The following is a 24,501-nucleotide window of genomic DNA, read 5'->3' as shown; positions in this document are numbered from 1 at the left end:
TCTAATTTTTTTGATAAAAACCCTAAACCTTGAATTCTTTATTTACCTCCCAATATTCTTAATTAACTACCCACTATCTTTTTAGTAAAAGTTAAAACATCCAATATTATTCATATAAATTTTCATCATTAAAAAATCCACCCTTTTACTTTTAAAAATATTATTATTATTGTATAATTACAATTGTCCTCGTATTATTGTTTGAGCATAGTTTTATTCGGACAATGGGTGATATTTAAGTAAAACCCTCTCAACTATTAACACCGTCAACTTTAAAATTTAAACTTGATCCAAATATTTGAGGAAAAAATTACTTCCACTTCTTTCCACTTTACTTGATGTGGCATACATATGAATTACCATATAAATGACATGTTAGCATTCAACTAATTTTTAAAATTTAAAATATTAAAAATATGTTTTATATAATTTTAATGATTTTTATTTTAAAAATATTAAAAATACATTTATATATATATAAAAAGGTGCTCCAACTTAATTTGAAATTTATTGAATTGAAGTAAAAAAATTTCTAAGTCGAACTTAATTACAAGCACAAATATTGTTATCAAGAAAAATACTTAAAAAAAAAAGAAAGAAAGATAAAATCGTGTTTCAGTTCATCAATTATTAATGCCTATATATTAAAAAGTCGCAATCTAGAAAATGAGAAGATGATTCTAAAAAGTTAATGGTAATCAATAGTTAAGCCAAATATAGCGAATCACAGTTTAAGTGGCGTATGTTTATTGGTTTGAGAGTAATCCGAGTGTAGCAAAAACTCAAGGAATCTTTAAAAGGGATTAAGTCTATACTATGATTTGCATTAACAAATATAAGCAGTATTTTATGTTGAGTATACTTACAAAGATTAGGTTCATATTCCATCACATCAAATCAAGAAAGAAAAAAGGCTAAGCAGAGATATATACGTCAATGATAATATTGCACAGAGAGTCTCCCAACTGTGGGATTGTTTAATGAGGCAATCCCATGCCATTAATAAACAAAAATAAATCCCTCTATTATTATCTGATTTGACCAGATCTCGCATTATATCAGCAGTTGAACAAAACTGGTTTGTTTTTAGAGGCAAAAGCCAAGGGAAGCAATTAACCAACTCTTGTTCCCACGCGTTTTCTTATTAAAAAGAAAAGGCTGGTCGTGATCCTTGTGTCATTAAACATATTATTTTACCTTTAATTTGGCTTAGGCAAACTAAACTCAACTTAATACTTTGTATGTGGATTGATGTTTGCATGTTAATAACATATTATTTGACTTTTGTTGATGCAACCAAATTAAAGGACATCAGGAGCAGTTTAATTTAACCTTGTTTTGTGGGTGATTTGGACTGTTGTTGTTGGAAGAAAGCTGTATTGACCCCCCCACCTCCCTTTTAAAAGGATAAGCAGTTATGTCTGACTTAAACTGGTAATAATTAAAATATATCTCACACAATTGTCTAATCTTGTTTCCCATTCTTAATTGTCTCATAAAACAAAAAAGCATTTCCATATGATTTATTTATTTATTTCAATCAGCTAATCGCAAATGTTCGCGAGATAATAATAAATGTGAAGAAGATATTATTTCAGACACAGGTAACGGGGGAAAGTGGAAAGAAGCGTGTGTTGACAATAAACTGAGGATGGAAAGAGATTTCTTTCTTTACCAATTATGACAAGAACTAAGAAGAAGAAAAAAAGAGTAGGTCCAGACCCATTTTTATTACCATCTTCAGACCTAGCATTCATTCATTTACCTCCTTAGTTCATTTCTTTTCAAATAATAAAATTGACCCATCTGTCAACTCTGCTTTTTAAACCAAAAAAATAGAATTGGCAAGTCAAATTCATTTTAAACCAAGATATCTTCAAGGACTTGTGTGAGCATTAGCTGACAAGGAATGACCCTTGTTTCAATCAGTGTCCTAAAAATTTAAAATCCATCTTTAAGAATAATTAAGGGGCTATATTATCCTGGGGACCCCAAATGACCAAAAGAATGTTTTGGGTCAATCATCCATTGTCAACCCCACCAAATGGAAGACCACTTTTTTTTTTTTTTTGGATAAGTTCGCAAAAACAATGATTGATGATCTGTCGTGGGTTTGGAATTTAGGAGTAGTTTATTTATTTTCTTTTTCTTTCTGGTGCAAAATGCGTTTAAGATCAAAAGACTGAGATAGCCACGGAGGGAACATGCACTTAACAATTGGGTTGTAGTTGCCGGCAAGATATGTTGAATAAGGTTTTAAGTTGAGGGTTTAGACATTTGAATTGAAACCCATCTATTCGAATTTATAAATTTATTACTGAATTATGGTATTTTATATATAAAGTTAGAATCCGGATATGGTTTAATTAATTCATACAATTGTATATTTAAAACTTCTAAATTTAATTTTCTTAAAATATTACTCCACTATTAGTTTATATCATTGTATATTCCTATTAGTTTCAAAGTTTGTGTGGATTTAGACATTTATTTCCTAACAAAAGTTAAATCCTTATAATTTCGTCACTCAATTTTTAAGTTGTTTTTATTTTAGTTACTCAACCTTTAAATCTATAATGGCAGTTAACAATACATTCCATATCATGTTCACACTTTCATTTTGATCACCCAACTTCTAAGTCCTTTTAATTTTGGTCACCCAAGTTTTTTTTTTCTAAAGTATTGATTGGGATAAAAAAATAAAGTATTAAAGTAAAAAATTAGTAGAAACTAAAATAATGCATTAAAAATTTGTCAAATTTTACTTGTTTATCACATTGCTGGAAATTCTAAATTTTCTTTTTTCAATATTGGAATTTTAAATTTAAAATATAAAAATCAATTAAATAAATTGGTAAAAAAATTATGTGTTGATAATGTTAACCAATTGTTATTGTAATGTTGAAATTAATTAAATTAATTTCCTTCTAAATTTTAAGATTTTATTTTATGTTTCTATTTTATTGTTAGTGAAATTAACTTGATAACTTATATTTAATAATTGTCTACAAAACTTAAATTTCTTTTGATTATATAATCTCAAATTTTCTATACTAAGCTAAAATCAAAGAAAAATCATTGCAATTAATTAAACTAATTGTTTGTTCTTCGTTTGGGTAAAGAAGTTATGAAAATATTTTGAGTTTTTTTGGCATGGAATATAAAATTAAACAATTTAATTAATTGTAAGAATCTTTCTTTGCTTTTAGCTTAGTATGAAAGACTCAATGTCATATAATCAAAAGCAATTTGGGTTTTATGTACAATTATTAAAGATGATTTATTTGAGTTGATTTTAAATTGGAAACATAAAATAAAATTTTATTATTTAAAAGAGACTAAATTAATTAATTTCAATATTATAATAACAAATTGGTTGACACTATCAAGTGATAAAAAATTTCAATAACCTATTTAATTGATTTTGAAATTTAAAATTTCAATATTGAAAAAGAATAAAACTTGTAGCAACAGGGTAAACAAGTACAAATTGACAATTTTTAAAGTATTATTTTAGTTTTTACCACTTTTTAAATTTAATCATTAATGTTTTTTTACCTCGACCAATATTAAAAAAAAAAGATATTTCTTGGGTGACTAAAATGAAAGCAACCTAGAAATTGGGTGACCAAAATGAATTTGTGAACATGATATGGCATGTACAAGTTAACTGTTGTTAGAGATTTAATTATTGAGTGACTAAAATGAAAGTGTTCTAAAAGTTGAGTGATAGAATTGTAAGAATTTCATTTTAGGTGACTAAAATAAAAGCACTCAAAAATTGGGTGACCTTATACCTTAAATTTAATTAGTTTATAGCGTAAGATTTAGGGCAAATTAGAAATAAAAACCATTAATGAAAAAAAAAAAAAAAAGAGAAGTGGGTGAGAATTACCGGGATTTAGGGTAGTAACTCTAGACAATAATAATGACTTGTAAATGATAGAATTCTGGGATAGGACGGCAACAAAAAAGGAGGAATTGCGCGCTTAGAGTTGCTTTAATCATTTAGAGGTAGAGCATGCCATAGCCACGCTTGAATTTAACATATCATGCTTGTTTGTTGATCTCCTTATTTACTTTGATGATTCCCACAAATTATCATCTATTTCTTTTCCCTCCTCCTTAATTTTATTACTAACTTTGCTTAGTGTTTGTAAATCAAATTTCTAGAAACCTAATTAGCCTACTTGAAACATATATTTTAAGGTTGGTTGATGTATATAGTATAATAATATATTGTATTCAATTTTATAGCTCATGATTTTTCTTTTAATATTTCCATGTAAATTTAATATTATTTTCCGCCGAGGTTTCAACTGGAACTCATTCTCACTAAATCAGACTTTATCCTTAACTTTTTAATTTTTTTACATACGTGTATATATAATACACATTATTGCCGTTAAATTCATGTATAAAATAAATATTTAATTTCAAGAAATAAAATAATAGTCGATTCACTCTTTGCTCGGTTAACATCGACATTATTATCAATGTAAGAGTATGTGAGTTTGAATGTGTTGAAGCGCATTTATTCTCATATTTAATGAAAAATTTAAATACTCTCAAATAGTGTTAACTTATTTTAATTATGGAATAACATTTTCATAATTTTTCTAACCGAGTTGGTGACACGATTAAGGGTATTAACTCAATAAAACACTTAATAAATAGTCAGTATATATATACAGTTGATAGAAATAATAACTTGTGCATATTTCAATAAAATGTATAAAATATATCAAATTCAAGCTTTAGTTAAGTGGTAAATTTAAAATTTTACTATTCCATACTATGCATATTTTTATTGATTTTTGTTAAAATGAAAAGACTAAAATACTTACGAATAATATAACTTATTATAATTATGGAATGTCATTTCCGTAATTTTATTAACTAAGTTGGTGATCCAGTTGAGTGTTGGATCTCATGCCTTAAGTGTAGTGTTTTTGTCCATGTATATTTGTATTTTCTTGAATATATTGGTTTAATAAAAGTATCCATAAATTACATTAATACCCTTTGTATATTGTCCTCAATGATTTTTGCATGCAAAGCAAAATGAAAGCAAATATTGACTTATTGATTATCTAATGTTTAATTAATACTAAGCAGTATTACGTGGTCGGATTGTAATAAATGATAAATGCTTGAATGGTGATGTTGGCATGTGAAAATGATAAGTTAAGGGTTGTAAATATGTTAAATTATTGTTTAGGTATGATTTGAACATGCCTTGGTATTGTTTAAATATGTTTAGTAATGTTTTGCTATGTCATGGTAATACGTTTATAGTAAGGTCTAAGTGCAGATTTTTTTAATTCATTAAGTATTGATACCATGGGAAGGGTACCGATACTTCAATGATTATTCTTTAATTTTTTGAAATATCGAATCTTAAAATAGTATCGATATATCCTAGAGTAAAGTATCGATACTTTGACAAAGAAATCAATACTTTGTGAGAGGTATCGATATTATCGATTTTTATTGAATTTTTTTAAAACACCGAAACTCAAATTAGTATCGGTACCTAGCTAGGGTATCGATACTTATCTTGAAGATTTTTAAAAGGTCGCAATTTGGTCCTTTTTCAATATCGGTTTAACTTTATAGCGTACGCAAGTTCGTATAAGTCCTATAAAAGCTTTTATATCCTGCTTTTGTACGAAAATGCTTACGCTTGCATGAAATGTGTTGTGAATTAAATGTTTTGTATTCGTAGTTGCTTTGGCAATAAATGTGGCATCTTATAACTGAAACCGGACAATCAGGTTGGTATCGGGGTGTTACAAGTTAAAAGTCCAAGAAATACATATAATTAGACTCAATACAAGATAAATCTAAAACCCCTCATAAAACATATGAGGGGTGACATACCCTAGTTAAATAAACTAATGTGTGCCGCCCCTCTCTCCTAGTTGAATTATAGGACAAATTTTTCTATTGGATAAGTGTTATTTATATTTTACTAATTTAAAATTTTAAAATTGATGATTTTAGGAAATGATTAGATTAAGATTTAGAGTTTAAATGACCTAGAGTTGAGACTTAAGGATTTTAGGTTTAGGATTTTAGAATTTTATAAAGAAATAGATTATTTTTTATTTTAGAGTTAAAAGAATAATAATAATTAACTTGATACCTAAAATGACTATTTAAAATTGTAGTAGTCTAAAGTTAAACTCATATTTTTAATATTTTGTTACCTCTAAATAATAAAGGAACTATTTAAGCGGACAAGCCGAGTTCAAACTAAAATTAATTTAAAATCAGGCTATTACCCGATCCGAGCCATAGCGACTCGTGCAATGAAACTAAAGGGCGGCTGCTTTTGTTTGTGGTGTGTATCTCACCGAGTTTGGGTTTGACCAAACCAAGCAAAGACACCACACACGTTGGAATCACAAAACATGTGGACCATTAATTTGGATCTGAAATTTTTGGAGTGGAAATTCCCTTTCATAAAATTATTTTGGTCCACAAAATTCATGATCTCTTCCTCAGCTTCATCTCTTAATTATTTTCGATTTGTTTATCAGTATTTGTTTGCAATACCACTCCTTTTTAACATGTAATTTTCCTTTCATGTGGGCTCTTTGGCACGTGTTGTTTGTTGGTTGCCAACGTGATCCTCTAGGGTTACTTTACCAAGCCCACTGACTATTCCCATCTCCCTCTCTCACCCTTTTGTCACCTTTTACACTTCACCATTCCCTCAGTATTCCAACACCATTATATATTAATTCACCGTATCTGATATTAAATGCCTTCAAGTCTTGAGATTTACTTCCAATTTTTGCATAGAAGCAAGTATTTCGTCCAATAAGTGATTAATTATACCACCCTTTGCTTATCCCGAAATAACTTTATTATCCCTAAAGCAATCATGTGTTAAAAGCTACAATTATTAAAAAATAAGAAGCTAATATTAATACACTGTCAGTGAAATATTTTAATTTCAGAAACAATATTTAAATATTGCACACGTTTTTTTTCTTCAATTTTTATGTTTTATTATACCATAAATGAGATGTATGTTAACTTTACAACCATCTAAAAATAATAATTTTAATTTATCAAATTTTTTATAAATTCAAAAATACTTAACCCTAAACAAGGATAATAGTTTCACGCACATTTCGATAGTTGAATGCGTGAGTTATAAGGCAGGGAGAGTCATACGGCAGACATGAGCAAAGAGCAAATGGCTAGGTCAGGCCGCTTTGCGAAGGGTGAACATTCCACAATGCAGGTGAAGAAGAAGAGAGAAGAGATTAATAGATGGCCATGTCCCTACTATCCATCAATGTATTAAAATTATTTATTTTTATTTGTGCAATATATGGTTGGAGCCACAGTTCATTAATTATATGTGCCAAATTATGATTTTAAAAGAAAGGCAAGATGATAAAGAAAAGTTAATTTAGGAAGTATTAGTTACACCTCTCAAAAGTGAAAAACGATATATTAAAAGATGGAGCTATTTGTTTAAGGTTAAGCATATATATAAGAAAGTTGTGGAATAATGGAATTATTGTTAAGTTAAATGGAAGTACTACTTTGATTAGATGAATGAAAAGTGACATCTCTTAATCTTAATTACTATATACTAATAGTATTTTTTTTTTATTTGGTGGAGTTGTAACATTCAAGCTTAAGCCTTCTTTTGATCTTATATACTTTTGTGGATAAAAAAAAAAATTAGAGAAAGGGAATCTAAGAGCTTGACCTTTGTTAAGACTAATGAGCAATATCAGCCAAGTATAAAATATATGATGAATTATTTTATTACTGTTTGATTACGTTGATGCTAGTTATGAATTATGAATATTATTTTAAGTATTTATGTTTTTTTTATATTTTGGTAAATTTAAAATAACGTAAGATTTGAACTCAGTTTTTTTTTTCTAATTAAGGTAGAATTTTATTAGAAATTAATAATGAGGGGCTTGGTATATTACATAATACCTTACAGGTCAACTAAAACATCATATAATAAACCAAAGACACCAAAAACCCATACAACACCACATGAAACAAAATAACAACCAACAAAAGACTCCACCAGATTACAAACAAATTCTTAGAACATCAGAAAGAGAAAACCCAAAATGAAAATGAAAATAAAAATGAAAATCCCTGACACCCCTGTGTAGGCTAATGATAGAGAGGAACATCCTCAAGAGCCCTTCTAAGAGGAACATCATCAATCTCTAAACATAGGATCCACAGTTTTCATGGAAAACAAGAAGCATTCACTCGATAATCAACTTGCAATTCATCCGCCAGTTGCCTATGATCTCACTACATCTTTCGTTGAAGAAAAACAGCATGTTAGAACTAACTCAAAAAACGTTATAGACCATCATGCACAAGTTTCAAACCCACTCAATTACTTCCACTTTGAAGACAATCACAAAATGTAATGGTATATTGAGCAGCAATGAGGAATCAATAAAGGCAGTAATGAATCTCAGATCCATATATAATTTTCATATCAATTTTTTCACCCTCACGTGCTATAATCTCATTATTAGTTTAATTTTAATATTTTATAAATCGATTTGTTAGTATATAATATACCACTATCAATCTTCAATTTTTTTTAAAACCAACTAATTATAAAAATAGTCTGTAAACTATTGTCACACTAAATTGTTATATTGCAAGTTTCAATTTGTGAAATAATAATTGATATAAAGTTAGACATAAAGTAAAGAATGATTAGTACAAAGTTAAACATACAATTAAAATGATGAGTAAAAATTCTTGTAGAAAATAAGACCTCTTAAAATAAATGATTTTTTTTTACCACAAACAAGTCATATAAGTGATTAAAATTATCAATTATGATTAGTTTATAACTAAGTAATATTCGAAACATAAGAAAAATAATAATATTTCAATCCAACCTAGCGTAAGCATATTAAAATTGACAAAAATCATTAGCTAAAAGATAGATTCATCCGAATCAGGACGTTAATGAACTTCAATGTCAAGCAAATTAACAGTCTGAAGCTAAACAAGAAAGTCCTTTCCTAGCTTTTTTTTGTTTTTTTGTTGAGAAAATTAGATTCATCATTCCTAATTTAATTTTTTTTCATTGGGACATAATTTAATTAACTTTTGATTTTTTAAAAATCAGCCGTCTAATTTTCTTTCTTTTTTTGCCTTTTTTATGTAAAGTCTAAGTAGCTTTACATAAGCAAGAAATTAAATTAACTTACATATTGATCCTGTAAATTAATAAGAGCAAAATCTAAAATTTTTAAATAAAAGTTAATAATTTTGGCTAATAAGGTTTTGATTAAATAACAAGGTTGAGATATTGAAATTATAAGTTTGAATTTCAGGTTATATAAATATGTGGATTTTTCTAGTTATATTTAACTAGTTAGAATGAATTGTTAAACTAACTATTTAATTTAACGTTTGTAATAATTTATTTTAATTGAAATTATTAATTATTGTTTATATATTGTATCTATAAAAAGTAATGTCATCGAAATGCTTAAAAGGTTTTGATATATATATATTCGAATAGAAAAGGTTTTGGGATTGACACAAACGTCAAACCATAAAGAAATTTTCTTCGTAAAAAGGAAAGTCATTCATTTTCATACATTACTAGTATACTTTTTGATCTTTTAAAACTATCAAAATCTTATAATTATAGTGACTACAAATAAAGATACATAGTCTTCTAACAAAACAAAATTATAAACTTATTCCTTTCTAGAAATTATTTTATGGATAATTTCCATTAGATTATTTATGATTCTTTTAAAATTATTTAATAATATTTTAGTAATTTTTTATTTAATTGGCACATAATTTTTGTAACTTTTATTTAAACTCTAAACCCTAAATCTCAATTTAAAATCTTTCCAAACTCCAAATTTAGAGCTCGAGAGTTAAGGTTCAAAATTCAAAATTTAGGGTTAAGATAAAACAAATTATTAAAGTTATATGTCAATAACATGAAAAATATTACTAAAATAACTATAAATAATTAGAAAGATCTATAAATAATATAATAAAAAATTCATAAAATAATTTCTCATTTATTAAATATTTTATTAGATTGCCCTATAATATATAATATAATAGCAGACGATCAGTTTTTTCATTCGACTATTATATTTTAACCAAATATCAACCGTCCTAAAACAAAGTCCAAAACACTGACGTGGCAGTCAGATCAAACATATCATCACCATCATCATATACACCCACATCCCTTTATTCATAAGGGAGGGAAAAAAAAATTAAGCCGGTAAGGAAAAGAAAATTAAAGCAAAGGAAATAAAATAACTGCATTTTTTTAATTGGGAAAGAAGGAATGAGAACAAAGTTAAATTTCTTTTTAATTAATTATAAAGAAAAGAATTCGATTCAAAATGCTTTCTCTCATTCGTCCAATCATCCCTTGAAATGTCAACCAAATTCTTTTACACTAGACCGTACTCTTTATCAGAGTTTAATTTTCACATATAAATAACGATGACTCCCAAGGGGTGAGGGTTCTCACCCATAGATAAACCAAAAAAAGGAAAGAGTTTGAAGTTTTGACGATGGCAGAAGAATTTCATGCTGGGATTTGTGGAGAGACATGGTGGGATTCCTCGAAAGCAATGTTTACGGGGTGTTCTTCGCCGTGTTCTACGGGGCTAGCCGCTGACATGGGAAGCTTCGGATGGAGTGCTGATATGGTGGATATTAAGGCAAGGTCTTCTTGTGAGGAGTCTAAAGATAGCTTAGCTTTCCCGCTGGGGGCTCAGCAAGGTGATTCAGACAGTTGTGGCAGCAGTATTTTGAATGATTCTACCTTACAAATGATGGGTTTCGGCCTTTCATCATCTACAACATCCGATTGGAACCAATCTTTGCTGTAAGTTATTGATGTTTTGAAATCATAACTGGTATAAATATTAGCATAAAAACTATCAGGGTCTTCACTATGATTTAAATATGAGTTCTTTACATACAAGAAGCTAGACCTTATAGTCCAAAGCTTCGACCACGAGTTATAAAGAACAATGGCTTGTTAATTTTCCTTAGTAAAGGAAGTCAACATGATCAGTCAATTAAATACTTGATTATTAGATTAAAATTCTTTTCATCAACTGAATATATATACTTTCTGTTTTTCTACATCGTATTTGCCTGCAGTCGGAGTAATGTGAGAAGTGAAAGTTACAATTCAGTTCTTCAAGAAGGTATTAACTCTAGGCTGAGTTGCCGGAAAGAAACAGGCATGGATTCTTCCCAAATCCAAAAGGAATGGAGTCCAAGGAGCTATACAAGCCCCGGGGAAGATTCTTCCATCACTACTTTCAAGCCTCTCAATCAAGATTTCTCCTTGGAGCAGCAGAGATTGAATTCACTAACCAGCTCCGGTAACAGTAGACCAACCTGCCAGTTTCCGATAGGTTCAGTGTCATATGGGTACCCATCAACGCTGTTACAAACTTTGTTTGATCCTGACTCTCAAGCCCAATCCCAACAACTATCGCTTTTCAACAACAATCGGTCAATCGACTATATGTCGGCTACAGCTACTTATGGGGCAAATAACGCTACTGAATCATCACCTTCTTGGCCAAGACCAGCTCCTTTCGTAAGGCCATCATTGCCAAAACAGCAGCCCAGCAACTTGCACTTCACCAACAACGCACCCTTGTGGAACGCTTCCGCCACCGGTGTAAACGACGTCAAAGCCGGCTTTTCACCCTCGCAGCTGCAACCTGAGTTTCTTTTACAAACATTTGAAGAGAAACCTAATTGCCCCAGCCTAACGAAGAAGGTAAATAAATAAAGGTGTGATGAGATATTTTTAAAGTATATGTCTTGATCATGTTCATCAGCTTGGATCCAGGGCTAGGGTTTATGGTACAGTTTTGATTTATTTATTTCATGTTGTGGACTGCTTTCATAGACTAATACCGAAGAAGTCCGGAACTTGGGGTCACCGGTGAAGAAAGGATTAAGTAGTGAACCTCCATTATTGAAGAGGCCAAGAATTGAAACGCCATCGCCATTACCAACTTTTAAGGTATTAATTTATAAATTTTACAAAGTTTCTTTACAGGTGGAATCATAGTGATCGCTTATTCAAAGAATTAGATGTAAAAGTTTTATGCAAATTTTATCAGGTTCGAAAAGAGAAGCTTGGGGACCGAATCACTGCGCTCCAGCAATTGGTTTCACCTTTTGGAAAGGTGAATTTTTGGAATTTTCTTCTTACTATATACTTTTTAGATATTTATCCTTTTGATGATATAATTGAAAGCTTTACCTTTATCTTGGCCTTTGGATTATTCTGTACCTTACCTTTTTCTTTTTTTTTCCCCAGACTGATACCGCATCTGTTCTTCATGAAGCTATTGAATACATTAAGTTCCTCCATGATCAAGTTAATGTACGGTTCCTCTATCTTCTTTCTATTTCTTATAAATAAAACTCTTAACATATTAATTTTCTATATAACATGAAGACAAGGATACTATCTAGAGAATTCTGAATATGGACTGAGAAAATGTTATTTTTACGTAATTTCAGGTTTTGAGTACTCCATATATGAAACAAGCAGTACCTTCCACACAACAACAGGTATATACATAAATAAAAGAAGACTTCGATGATAATTGACTATCTTTTTTTCTTTCTCCTAGGGCCTAGGAGTATTTGAATAATGCAGGAATTATCTGAACAATGTTGTACTTTTTCCCCCTTTGTAGAGTACTGAAAGTTTGAAAGAGCCAGAAGGGCCAAAACAAGATCTAAGGAGCCTTGGGCTTTGTTTGGTGCCAATCTCCAGCACGTTCCCGGTTGCTAATGAGACCACAGTTGATTTTTGGACTCCAACGTTTGGTGGAACTTTCAGGTAGGAATAGAAGGCTATTTAACAAAGCTAAAAGGAGATTGTACAACAACTATACTACTCATGCGGTAGATTAATTACCAGACCCGAGGCCGGCCATGACTACAATATTCATAAAGCGGCAAAAAGAAAAAGGTAATGGAAAACTTAGAAGGATAGCTACATTGCTTTGCTGTAACAGTCTTGATAAAAAGCTAAAGAAAACAAAGGAAAAGGAGAAAAAAAAAGAAAAGAAAAAGGAAGTGACGATTCGAAGGTGGAAAGTACAGAGACGAAGGGTGTGCTGGAGTGCTGGCAGAGACGAAGGGTGTGCTGAAGTGCTCGGCCAAGGGCAAGCAAATGATCAGGAACCAAACCCCTTGAAGGATTAAAATAGAAAAGATTAGTTAACCTAAGCATAGGTTTTTCATTTTTTATTTCTTTCAATAATCCAAGTATAGTTGCAAGTGATTAAAAAAAAAAAAAGGAACAAGTGCTAAATTCAGCGAAAATTGAACTCATATTTATAGAAGATTAATTTTTTTGTTGATGTTTAGGATCTGAATTTAGCAGATTTGGGGGGGTAAGGAGCCCCTGGGCCTTCTGTTCCTTTTTGAGCATATGTGTATAGCCATCCCCTTTTATCATCTGGTACCTTATAAAGAGAGAGAAATGATTAAAGAGGTTTTATATTAATGGTGTATATGAGTTTCTACTTTCTTTGTTTATGAAGACTAGGATTGAGTGGAGCTCTTTTGATGATTGGGGTTTCAACTGTCTTTTCCTTTTAAAAATATGTATTTGCAATGGTAGTTGTGGTAGTGGAAGCCAGGCGGTGGCCCACTGTTCCTGCTTTTAGGGTTTCTACATTATGGTTAGAGGAGAAAATAGATTAAAAATAAAAAGGGTAAACTACACCACAAATAATTCAATTATTGTCTATTTTCTTTTTGATCACTTAAATATCAAAATTTTTTAATTTAGTCATTTAGCTATTGCTCTTTTATTTTGTCTCCCAATTAATTAAGATTTTTTTGTTTATTTTCGGTAAGTGCTATTAAATCGCTAACGAGAGAGTGGCATGGTAGTTAAAAAAATTAGTATAATAACAAATTTAATCATCAATTTTTACACAATATTTTGATTTAGTCACAGTTTAAAAAAAATTAATCCTCAAAATTTACAAATGGTCTTAAATTGATCTTCAAAATATATCTTCCTCTTTCACTTCCTCTACCGCCAGTATCATTGTTGCCTCCACCTCCTCCACCAAATAGGAGAAAGGTGAAACCTCAAGTATTTTCTCATGATCAAAACCAAAATAATCAAAAATCAAACACAAATCTAAAAAAACTCAAAAGTCAAAATTTTTTGATGTCTCACCTTTCTCCTATTTGGTGGAGGAGGAGGTGGAGGTGGAGGCAACAATGATAATGGTGGTGGGGGAAGCAAAAGAGTAAGGTAAAGTTTGAGGATCAAATCGAGAGTTAAATTTATTATTATATCAATTTTTAATTGTCACATTACCTTTTTGTCAGAAATTTAACAGAATTTAACGGAAATGGACAAAAAAAATAATATATATATATGGACAATAATTAGGTGAGTTATAGTTTACTAAAAAAAAATTTCTTTCCAGATCTTCATTTGTGCTCCCGTGAATGCATTTTATGAGTAGAGTTGTTTCTTTTAATTTGACCCTGCAAGTTTAGTACCATATTGATTTTACAATATGGACAAGTTTTTTTTAATTTATTTTAAAATTTGGATTTTTTGGGATACAATACGGTGGCATCATCTGAAGAGTTAAAATTTTTTGCATAAAATTTAGAATTTATAAAGAATATATAAATTTAAATTTTAAAAGTTTTTAAGGTGATGACACGATATAATCTCAAAATATCATGTTATAATATCTTGACAAAATCTAAATCTAAAAACAAAATTTAAAAATTAATGCAGATAAAAAAACCCTTTAAAAAGCAAGGTGGAAAAAGATTAATAGGGATGTTACTTTCTCATTAAATAAAAATGTTATATATCAAACTTGAACTTGTGACCTAATGATCAAATATTCACTTACTTTAATAACAACATAAATTGAATCATAACTGTAAAAAAGAGTAGATTATAAAATAATCATCTTACTATTAGCGTGATCTATTTTGGTTACCTAAGTTTAAAATTTTCTATTTTAGTCCTAACATTATCGAAATTTAATATTTTCGTCACTCCTCTATTAAATCACTTATGGTGGCCTTTTTATGGGCATAATAACAAATTTAGCCGTCCAATATTTATAGATTCTATCAATTTAGTCATAATTCTAAAAAAATGAACAAATTTAACCATCAACTTTACATATTATGTCAATTCAATTTTACTTCTTAAAATTCAAAATTAAAAAATTTAAAAATAAAAATATTTAAAATTCATTTTTATAAAAATACATAAGATTTTATAAAAAAAGTACATTAAAATTCTAAATAAATGAATACCCAATTTTTTTTTGACATAAAATTTATTTATTAAAATGATACTTTTATAAATAAAATATATATTTTAAAACCTACAAACAATACTTAAACTAAATTCAAACATTTCCTTTTTATATTTATTTTATAAATAGTAAATTTTATTATATTGCTATACGTCTTTGTCAAATTTGTCGAGCGCTAGGCACCACCGTCCCTAATAACCCTTACTCCTACTAGGCCTTCAAGACTTTATCCTCATCGATAAATCCTCAACCACGTCCACTTGAAGCACAACCTCAAACGCAATAAACACGTTTTAGGCAACAATTTAAAGACATTAATTCTCACTTTTTTCAACTTTAGTACGTAATTTTTAACCATCTTTGAACATAGTGGTCATTAATGTTGAAAAAAAGAAAAAGTTGAATTTGTGTAAGTATTCGTCATGGATTTTTTCCTTAAACAATTTTATTTATAGTATTATTATTTTATTTATAAAATTTTTATTTTAATAAATGAATTTCACGATAGGAAATGATAAAATATATATTTATTTATTTATAAATGCTTTTATAATTTTGAATATATTTTATAAAATTTTATATATTTTATAAAAAATATTTTTAATTTTGAATTTTTAAGAATCAAGATTAAATTGATGAATGTATAAAGTTGAGGGCTAGTTTGTTGAATTTTTAGATTTAAGACTAAATTGATAGAATCTATAAACATTGAAAGACTAAATTTATTATTATGCCAATAAAAAACTATTTTTAGTTATTTAATAAAAACCAAAAATTAATAATATTAAATGATTAAAATAAAATTTTTAATATGAATGATGAAAATAAAAATATGTTAATAATTAAATAACTATTTTTATAATTTATGAGAAAAAATGTGTACCTCCTTAATTTACGCACGGAGAGTGAGTGCCTTCTTTAATCGTTAAAGAAATTATCTTACTTTTGGAATGAATGAAGCTTTTGCATGGAATAGGTTCATGAATATGGGGTGAGATATTTCATGCAATTTTAACTACAAGTACGAAAAAACAAACTTTTAAAAAACTATTAAGTTGAAAAGATGTTTATAAGCAAAGAAACTAGATTGGTAATGAATTTCCATCATTTACTCGGATTTATTTCTAATTATATTAGATTCATTTATATATATATTATATAATTTATATCACATAAAATTTAAATCTTCAATTATCTATAATAATACTATAAATCTATAATAATATATAATTATTATGAAATAAACAATAAAGAGAACAAAAACAGGAGAAATAAGAGAGCAATCTAGATGAGAAGTATGTTATTATGGATCTGTATGTAATCTAGGTACCAAGATTATGAATGCAATTTCAATTAAATTGCAGGCATTTAGAGTCATAAACTTGCCCGAATTGATAATACTAGAAACAGAGATTTATGTTCAGTAACAGACCAGGGCCCCGTGTGGAACTTTTAAAGTACCGAAGCATCTAGCGAGCATGAGGCATGGTGAGAGTCACTGTATTGATGGATCCGGTGCCTTGCCTACTACCTGTCTCATCACCTTGGCCGCTTCTGTTGATGAAAAATGCTGGTTGGTTAGGGGAAGGAAGAGAGGCATCATTGCCTAACATGGCAACAACAGCTGACATTTTAGGCCTATCTGTTGCATTCTCTTGCACACATAGCAACCCAATCTGAAGGCATCTCAAAACTTCAGCACTAGGAAGACCCCCTCCTAACTATGAATCAACTATCTCCATAGCTTTGTCGTTTTTCCATAATTCCCAAACCTAAAACAAATAACTTGAATCATTTCAAAATTGTTTGAAAAAGAAAAAAAGTTGCATATTGCATTACATTACATTACATTGCTTGCAAAATTAATTTGCTCACATGTCCAATCAAGTTCGAGGTAGGACTGTCGGGGTAATGTCCATTATTTCTTCTACCCGTGAGAATTTCTAAGAGCAGTACTCCGAAGCTGTATACATCAGACTTGATAGAAAAGTGGCCTTGCATTGCATACGCTGGTGACATGTAGCCACTGCAATAGCATCCAAAAATAAAAGTTGTTTTAAAAGCACTTTATACAATATAGCCAAATCCAAAGCAAATAAAATACTAAGTTTTATGCACCTACTATGTTCCAACGACACGTTTTGTATCTGCTTCAACTTGATCTCCTCCAAATATTTTAGCCAAACCAAAATCTGAAATCTTTGGGTTCATTTGGGCGTCTAGTAAAATATTACTAGTTTTGAGGTCTCTATGGATGATTCTCAACCTTGAGTCTTGATGAAGGTATACAATTCCTCGAGCAATTCCGGAAATAATCTCAAGCCGACTTTCCCAGTCTAAGAGTGATCTTTTACTTTCATCTGGATTCAAAGTTTATATATTTCATTAAATCCTACGTAAAGGACCTCATCAGAAAACAAAATGCATGAGATAAAGAAACACGCGTATATATATACCAAAAATGAAACAGTCCAAGCTCTTATTTGGCAAGTATTCATAGACCAACATCTTCTCGTCTTGTTGTATGCAACAACCTAAAATCCTGACAAGATTCCTGTGTTGGAGTTTGGCAATCAGTGTAACCTCATTCTTAAACTCTTCTATTCCTTGCCCTGAGGATTTCGATAGCCTTTTAACTGCTATCTCTTTTCCGTTTAATGTACCCTGGAATTAAACATAATTTAGAAGATGGATCAGATAATTTACCTCTCAAGAAACTTGTCATAGTTTTCGTAAAACTAGCCATAGATGAAAGCAGTAGAAGGGTGAAATGCAAAAGCACCTTATAAACAGGGCCAAAGCCACCTTGTCCAAGTCTATTATCAGAAGAGAAGTTGTTTGTGGACGCAGCAATGGTTCCAAAATTAAATACAGGTAACTCCGCGTTTCTTCCATTTAAATCGTCCTCAAAACATGATGGACTTGTAGTGAAACTCAGTGAAGGTCCTCCTTTTTTTCCTGGTAACATGCATATCATTGTTTGGTTCAAAAGGGCTTCTGCTCTTTTGTTGAGTTATAAGTCTTTATCTTATTCATCAAAAGGGTAACACTTTTATTTATTTAAATTGAAAACTTAAGCAATGGTAAATTATTAAAATGTGAATAATCCAGGTTTTTTACCTAAATAAATTTTTAAAAAAAATTAAATACTGAAATAGGTTGTCAGCCGGATTATATACGAAAATAGTATTTTTTTTGGTCGCGCCTATCTTACCGACCAGTCATTTTTTATATTAAAATATTTTTAAATTTAAATAAATAAAATTATTATTTTTATTAAAATATTTAAATATAAATATAGGTCAAAATACAGTCAATGGGTCAAAAATACCGAGGCTCGACTAAAAATATTTTTTATAATTATTTTAAAATTAATTTGTTAGTAATTTAGGATTATGTTATAAATTATTGTGTTTGTAATTATTTTAAAATTAATTTATTAGTAATTTAGGATTATGTTATAAATTGTTGTGTTTAGTGAGTTTTTAGTAATGTAAATTCTAAAAAAAAATTATAGTTATTTTGTTAGTAGTTTATGATTAGGTTATAAATTATTAGTGTTTTGTGTTTTCTTAAAATTATTTATTTTGTTAGTAATTTATGATTGTTAGTGTTTAGTTTAGTGTTTTGTGATTTTTTAATGTAATTTTTATATAATGTAATTTTATTTGATTTTTATTTATTTGACAATTCTTATTGATTTATTAAAATGTTGATTAAATTTGTTGTTATATAATTCTATAGGTTGTTTGAAAGAAACTAATCGGGCATGTTTCTATTTCTATTTTTATTTTTTAATTCGTATATTTTGTATGTTTAGATAGTTTATATTTATTTTAATTATATTATTATTGTAAACTAACATAATTTGTTTGTTGTAGGTAAATTATGGGAAATTATGATATATTTACAGTATTTTTTTGTTTCTAAAATTATGAGATATTTTAAGCAATTGCGCCTGTCAGATAGGCTTAACCAGTCGCACCTACCAGATAGGCGCCACTTACCCCATACCATTTTCGTATCTCTACACAGGTCATAGACTGATCTGGGGAAAAAATATAAAATAATAATTAAAAAACAAAAAAAATAATATTTTAATATAAAAAAAGGTATTGCACTTATCAGATAGGTACGAACAAAAAAAACGTACTATTTTCGTATATAATCTAGCTGACAACCTATTTCAATATTTAATTTTTTTTAATTTATTTAGGTAAAAAACCCTGAATAATCTAATTCAGTGGTGTAACGCCCCTTACCCGAGACAGTTGCCGGAGTCGAGCACAAGGCACTACTAAACTTATTTGAGCACTTAACCAAATTTAGATAATTTATATAATACTTTTCAGACAAGCTGTCCAACTGTGTCATAGTTGCTAAATAATTCATATCTCGAGTTATAAAACTCGAAATCCAAATCCGTAAATTTTCTCTGAATTCATACTCATATATCTACTTACCAATTTTTTCTAGAATTTTGGTCAAGCCAATTAGTACAGTTTATTATTTAAAATCTCCCTGTTTCAGGGTTTGACTACTCTGACCTTTGTGTATTACGAATCAGATATCTCTCTGTACAGAGCTTCAATGACTATGCCGTTTGTCTCTAATAAAACTAGACTCAATAAGGAATCTGTACATATAAAGTATGACTTCTAATTATCTTTGTAAAATTTATGGTGAATTTCCAAAGTCAGAACAGGGATCCAGAAATCGCTCTGGCCCTGTTTCACAAAATTTAAACATCTCATAAAATATAGCTCATATACCTGTTTTGCTTCTTCCATATGAAAATAGACTCATCAAGATTCGATTCCATAATTTATTCATTATTTAATTCCATTTCTACTATTTTTAGTGATTTTTCAAAGTCAAACTACTGCTACTTACGAAAACTGTTTTAGTACAAATATTGTTAACTAGTTTATAACATCTTTACTTCAATTCATTCAAACTCTATACATGCCATATAAATCTTTAAACATAAAACAAAAACTACCGAATTGATCTGAATAGTGTGCCCTGTTGTGTTGATCCGATCTACCCACTTCACTTCAAGTCAATCTACATAAAAATATTAAACACACACAAGTAAGCTTATTGAAGCTTAGTAAGCTCATAGGCATATAAACACAAATCATATCAAATATCGTACACAATCATATATCTATTAGTTTAACTATTTCATCCTCCAAATCACAATTTCATTAATAACTCATTGGAATAATTTCCATATGGCAACTCACAATTTAACTCCCTTAGGCCCATTTCTCATTTACTTCATTGTCAAATTAGGGAATAATAAGGAATTGAGTGCTTCATTATCACATTGCCATAGTAAACTATGGACTTTCACATTGATACGCATCACACACAAGCCATAGCCTTGCCATGGTCTTACACGGTTCACATATCATACCGAAGCCATATCCTGACATGGTCTTATACGGAATCACATTATCACATTATACCGATGCCATAGCCCGACTATGGTCTTATCTGAGTCACATTATCACATTGCACCGATGCCATAACCCAGCTATGGTCTTAAACGGGCGCACTTATCACATATTTTTCGTCAATTCATCGGTCACGAATAGAAGCATTCAAATCCATTGTTCCTACTAATTTGTACTTTTAGTTACACATTATTTATCGATTAATGCCAATTGATAGTATTCATCAACAATAAAATACTTTAACAATCATAAGATTTTCATAACAAAACATTGAACTTTGCCATATGAACTTACCTGGACTAATTTGTAAAAGTCGAGAAATTGGGGACTATTCTTGAATTTTCTCCTTTCTACGATTCGATTCGTTTTCTTGATCTATAATTATAAAATCATTCCTTCATTAGCATCCATTTCAATTCTATTTCACTTCACAATTTATGCTGTTCAAATTTCGAAATTGCACTTTTACCCCAAAATTTACAATTTTCACAATTTAGTCCATTCTCAATTCACCCATCAATTGAACTAATTTTCTCAATTAACACTTTATTTTATCATTATAAACTATTTCAAAACCTTTTATATTCTTAATTTCAACAGAAACCTTCAATTCACAACTTTTTCACAATTAGGTCCTAAATATCATTTCCTATCAAAATCACTTAATAAAACCACCTTAATATAAAATTAGAACTTAAATTTCATAATAATTAATCATAAAATTCCCTTATCCATCCAGGGTAACTTCCAATTTCACCCATAAAATCAAAAACTAATGAATTCTACAAGTGGACCTAATTGTAAAAGTCATAAAAACATAAAATTATCAAGAAAAGTAAGAATTAAACTCACATGATGTAAAATATGAAAACCAGCTTTCTCCAGACCTTCTATGGCGTTTTATCTGAGAAAATATGAAGAAATGTCTAGATTTTTCAATTACATCATTATTTAACTATTAACTTTTATGCTATTTCCAATTTTGCCCTTGTTCACATTGTTTTCTTGCTTATTTCATACCCAAACCGTCCAGCCATTAACCTTTGGGTCTAATTGCTCTTTAAATCCATCTTTTAAATACTTAAGCTATTTACTCACAATTTAACAAATTTTGCGCTATTTTCAATTTAGTCCTTTTAATTAATTAGCCATCCAAACGTTAAAATTTTCTAACGAAACTTTAATACTAACTCAATGACACTCCATAAATATTTATAAAAATATTTATAGCTCGATTTTCAACTTTGAGGTCTCGATACCTCATTTTTGACCCGCTTGACCTAATAAATTCTTTTAATTCACTAATTTCACCATTTCACAAATTCTTCTAAATTCTTACTTGACTCATAAATATTAAATTACTATCTTGTTCAATCTTATTTGTCGAATTTAGTGATCTCAAATCACCATTTCCGACACCACTGAAAATTAGGCCGTTACAAGTGGACAAGTTTTTAACTTTTAAGCTTAATTATTAAATCAATATATTAAATTTCAATAGTACGAACAGTAAAAATATAGAGCATGATTACACCAAACATAAAGCGACACTTGCCTTGATCGATAGTATTCGTAGCAATTACGTGATTATATGTGTTCCAAATCTCAGGAATTTGGTTACTTCGTCTTCTGCGCCTCACCAAAAAAAATGCGAAGGAGACTATCATAGCAACAGAAACTACTGAAATTGCCACCATTTGCTTCTTGCTAACTCCACCTTTCTTCCTGTAAGTAGCTAAACAGAAGGAATGTATGTATGCAATTACTACTCCTAATGTAAAAAATCATTCATCAGGACAATGGATCCTTCAATTCCCTAGGCAACTGTCAACATTAAAAATATAATTGCTTAAGCCAACGAAACTTCAATGTAATTGATTACTTAGCCAATATGAATCCTACAGTGGTCAAGTGCGTCTTAATGCTATCCAACTACTTTTGACTACGAAAAATTACTTCGAGGAAAAAAGAGCATTCATAGACACGTACCTAAGACAACAGCATCTACCCTTACGAAAAGGTCTTGACCTGCATCTCTATAGGTCTTGATATCCAGCAGATCCCCGTACCAAGTCAAGCATCCAGTCCCTCCGTTAGGACCGATACTCTCGGAAAATGCGGTCGCATAAGCCATGCAAGAGCAATTCCTCATGCACTTATGTTGGCACTGTTTGAGCCCCAACCTCATGTCTGCATTAGCCACAGCAGTATCAGGAATCTTAACTCCTGCCACTTTCACAAACCCTTCGCCATGTTGACATACAGACACATTTGGCTTCCGTACACATCCCGCTGACCAGTCTCTTAGTGACCAAGTTTCGAGTGACTTTGGTTCGAATCCGGGTAAACAGGAACACTCAAGGTCGAATACTTGAGTTTCATCACAGTTACTATTGGGTCCGCAGTGCCCGTAATAATCACATTGCTCCTCTGGAGCGGACCAAATTTTAGCCCAGCGTCGGTCTTGATGATTCCATATAAACCTTTGCATTTTTCCTGTCTCATTTGCAAGCAATATTGAGATGATAGAGGCGTTCCTTAACTCACATATAGCAGAAATTTCTTCATCATTATTTGCAAAACTATAATTGAAAAGGGGACTACGTTTCATTTCGGGTACTCCAACCCATCGTCGTCCCGTCCATGACCCACCTCGCCAGAATTTAACCGAACCTTTGTATAAACACAGCTGAGGGAACCCAGTGGGGTCTATGATGTAGGTGAAGTTTCCAATCCCGGGGTCATTTGGAGACTTCCAAGACGTAAGGAATCGATTTAAGCCAGTAGTTCGATTCAAACCAATTTTCATGGATGAAAGGTAAGTGTTTGAAGGATAATCAAAACTTTGCCAGTAGGTGGTATCATTTTGGACTAAAATTAGATTCCCTGAATCCAAGAGTCGTGCTGTAGAATACTTGGAATGCGTAAAGGTGGAATTAGTAGACCAGAGAGGAATAATGTGGTTTTTGTGGTAGAGGACAAGGTTTCCTTGGCTGCCAATGGAGAGAGTTCCAGAGGTATCATTGATGGGATTTTGTCTGTTGGCAACCCACACAACTGTTTTCTCTAGAATTTGGTGATATCAGATCCCAACATAGCGATATCTGGAATTGGCAGGGCTGAAGAACCCAAGGGCGAACGTGTGTCTGGTAGAGATCAAAACATCACCATCTCGGAGAGAGTGTTGTGGTGTTATGGCATCCAAAGATGAAGAGAATGAAAGCTGGTACAGAAGCATTGCTTTCACCAACCATTTCGCAGAATCCATGGTTGATCACAGCTCAATATGGCTTGTGAGATAGGCGTAGGGGGATTTTAATGAATTTAGATAGACGCAAAGGGCAATCTCAGAGTTTACTTTGATGAAAGACATCCTTGACTCTTTCAGTCTTACCATGTGCTTTAGTCCAAAGACTTTATCTTTTGGTTTTCACATAGAAGAAGATCCTCATACCTGCTGAATCCGATGAAGAAAGTCAAGGAATGGGGCCTAACAAATTTAATGCCACACCAAGAGTCAAGGAATGGGGCCTAACTAATTTAATGCCAAACCAAGCTGGGTCAGAGATTCAAGAGTCAGAGTTTCCCAAATAATTCAAGCTTTATTCATTTATGTTTTACTAGAAATTTAGCAACAAATTTAAGTCTAGTTCTATTTTTTAATTATTTGA

General features: G+C 30.3%; 1 protein-coding gene and 1 pseudogene across 1 annotated transcript; one reads left to right on the top strand and one right to left on the bottom strand.

The window, feature by feature from the left end:
• The first annotated feature begins 10,262 nt into the window (after positions 1-10,262).
• LOC108452387 (transcription factor bHLH112-like) lies at positions 10,263-13,571 on the top strand. Its single transcript, XM_017750171.2, has 7 exons — positions 10,263-10,897; positions 11,179-11,812; positions 11,945-12,061; positions 12,162-12,227; positions 12,362-12,427; positions 12,568-12,618; positions 12,747-13,571. The coding sequence occupies exons 1-7, from the start codon at positions 10,581-10,583 to the stop codon at positions 12,894-12,896; spliced, it is 1,401 nt and encodes a 466-aa protein (XP_017605660.1). The 5' UTR covers positions 10,263-10,580; the 3' UTR covers positions 12,897-13,571.
• A 3,063-nt stretch (positions 13,572-16,634) lies between these two features.
• Positions 16,635-24,289, bottom strand: LOC108450997 (G-type lectin S-receptor-like serine/threonine-protein kinase At1g11410; annotated as a pseudogene).
• Positions 24,290-24,501: the final 212 nt, after the last annotated feature.

Source organism: Gossypium arboreum, chromosome 5, assembly GCF_025698485.1.
Source record: "Gossypium arboreum isolate Shixiya-1 chromosome 5, ASM2569848v2, whole genome shotgun sequence".
Classification (NCBI taxonomy): domain Eukaryota; kingdom Viridiplantae; phylum Streptophyta; class Magnoliopsida; order Malvales; family Malvaceae; genus Gossypium; species Gossypium arboreum.
Note: the sequence above shows the minus strand (reverse complement) of the source record. Positions and strands in the feature narration are given on the sequence as shown.

Bases quoted from the DNA above. Each gene is read 5' to 3' on its own strand.
- LOC108452387 (XM_017750171.2), top strand. From the start codon at position 10,581: ATGGCAGAAGAATTTCATGCTGGGATTTGTGGAGAGACATGGTGGGAT. The intron at 10,898-11,178 runs GTAAGTTATTGA...ATTTGCCTGCAG, and splicing joins GATTGGAACCAATCTTTGCT to TCGGAGTAATGTGAGAAGTG. The intron at 12,228-12,361 runs GTGAATTTTTGG...TTTTTTCCCCAG, and splicing joins TGGTTTCACCTTTTGGAAAG to ACTGATACCGCATCTGTTCT.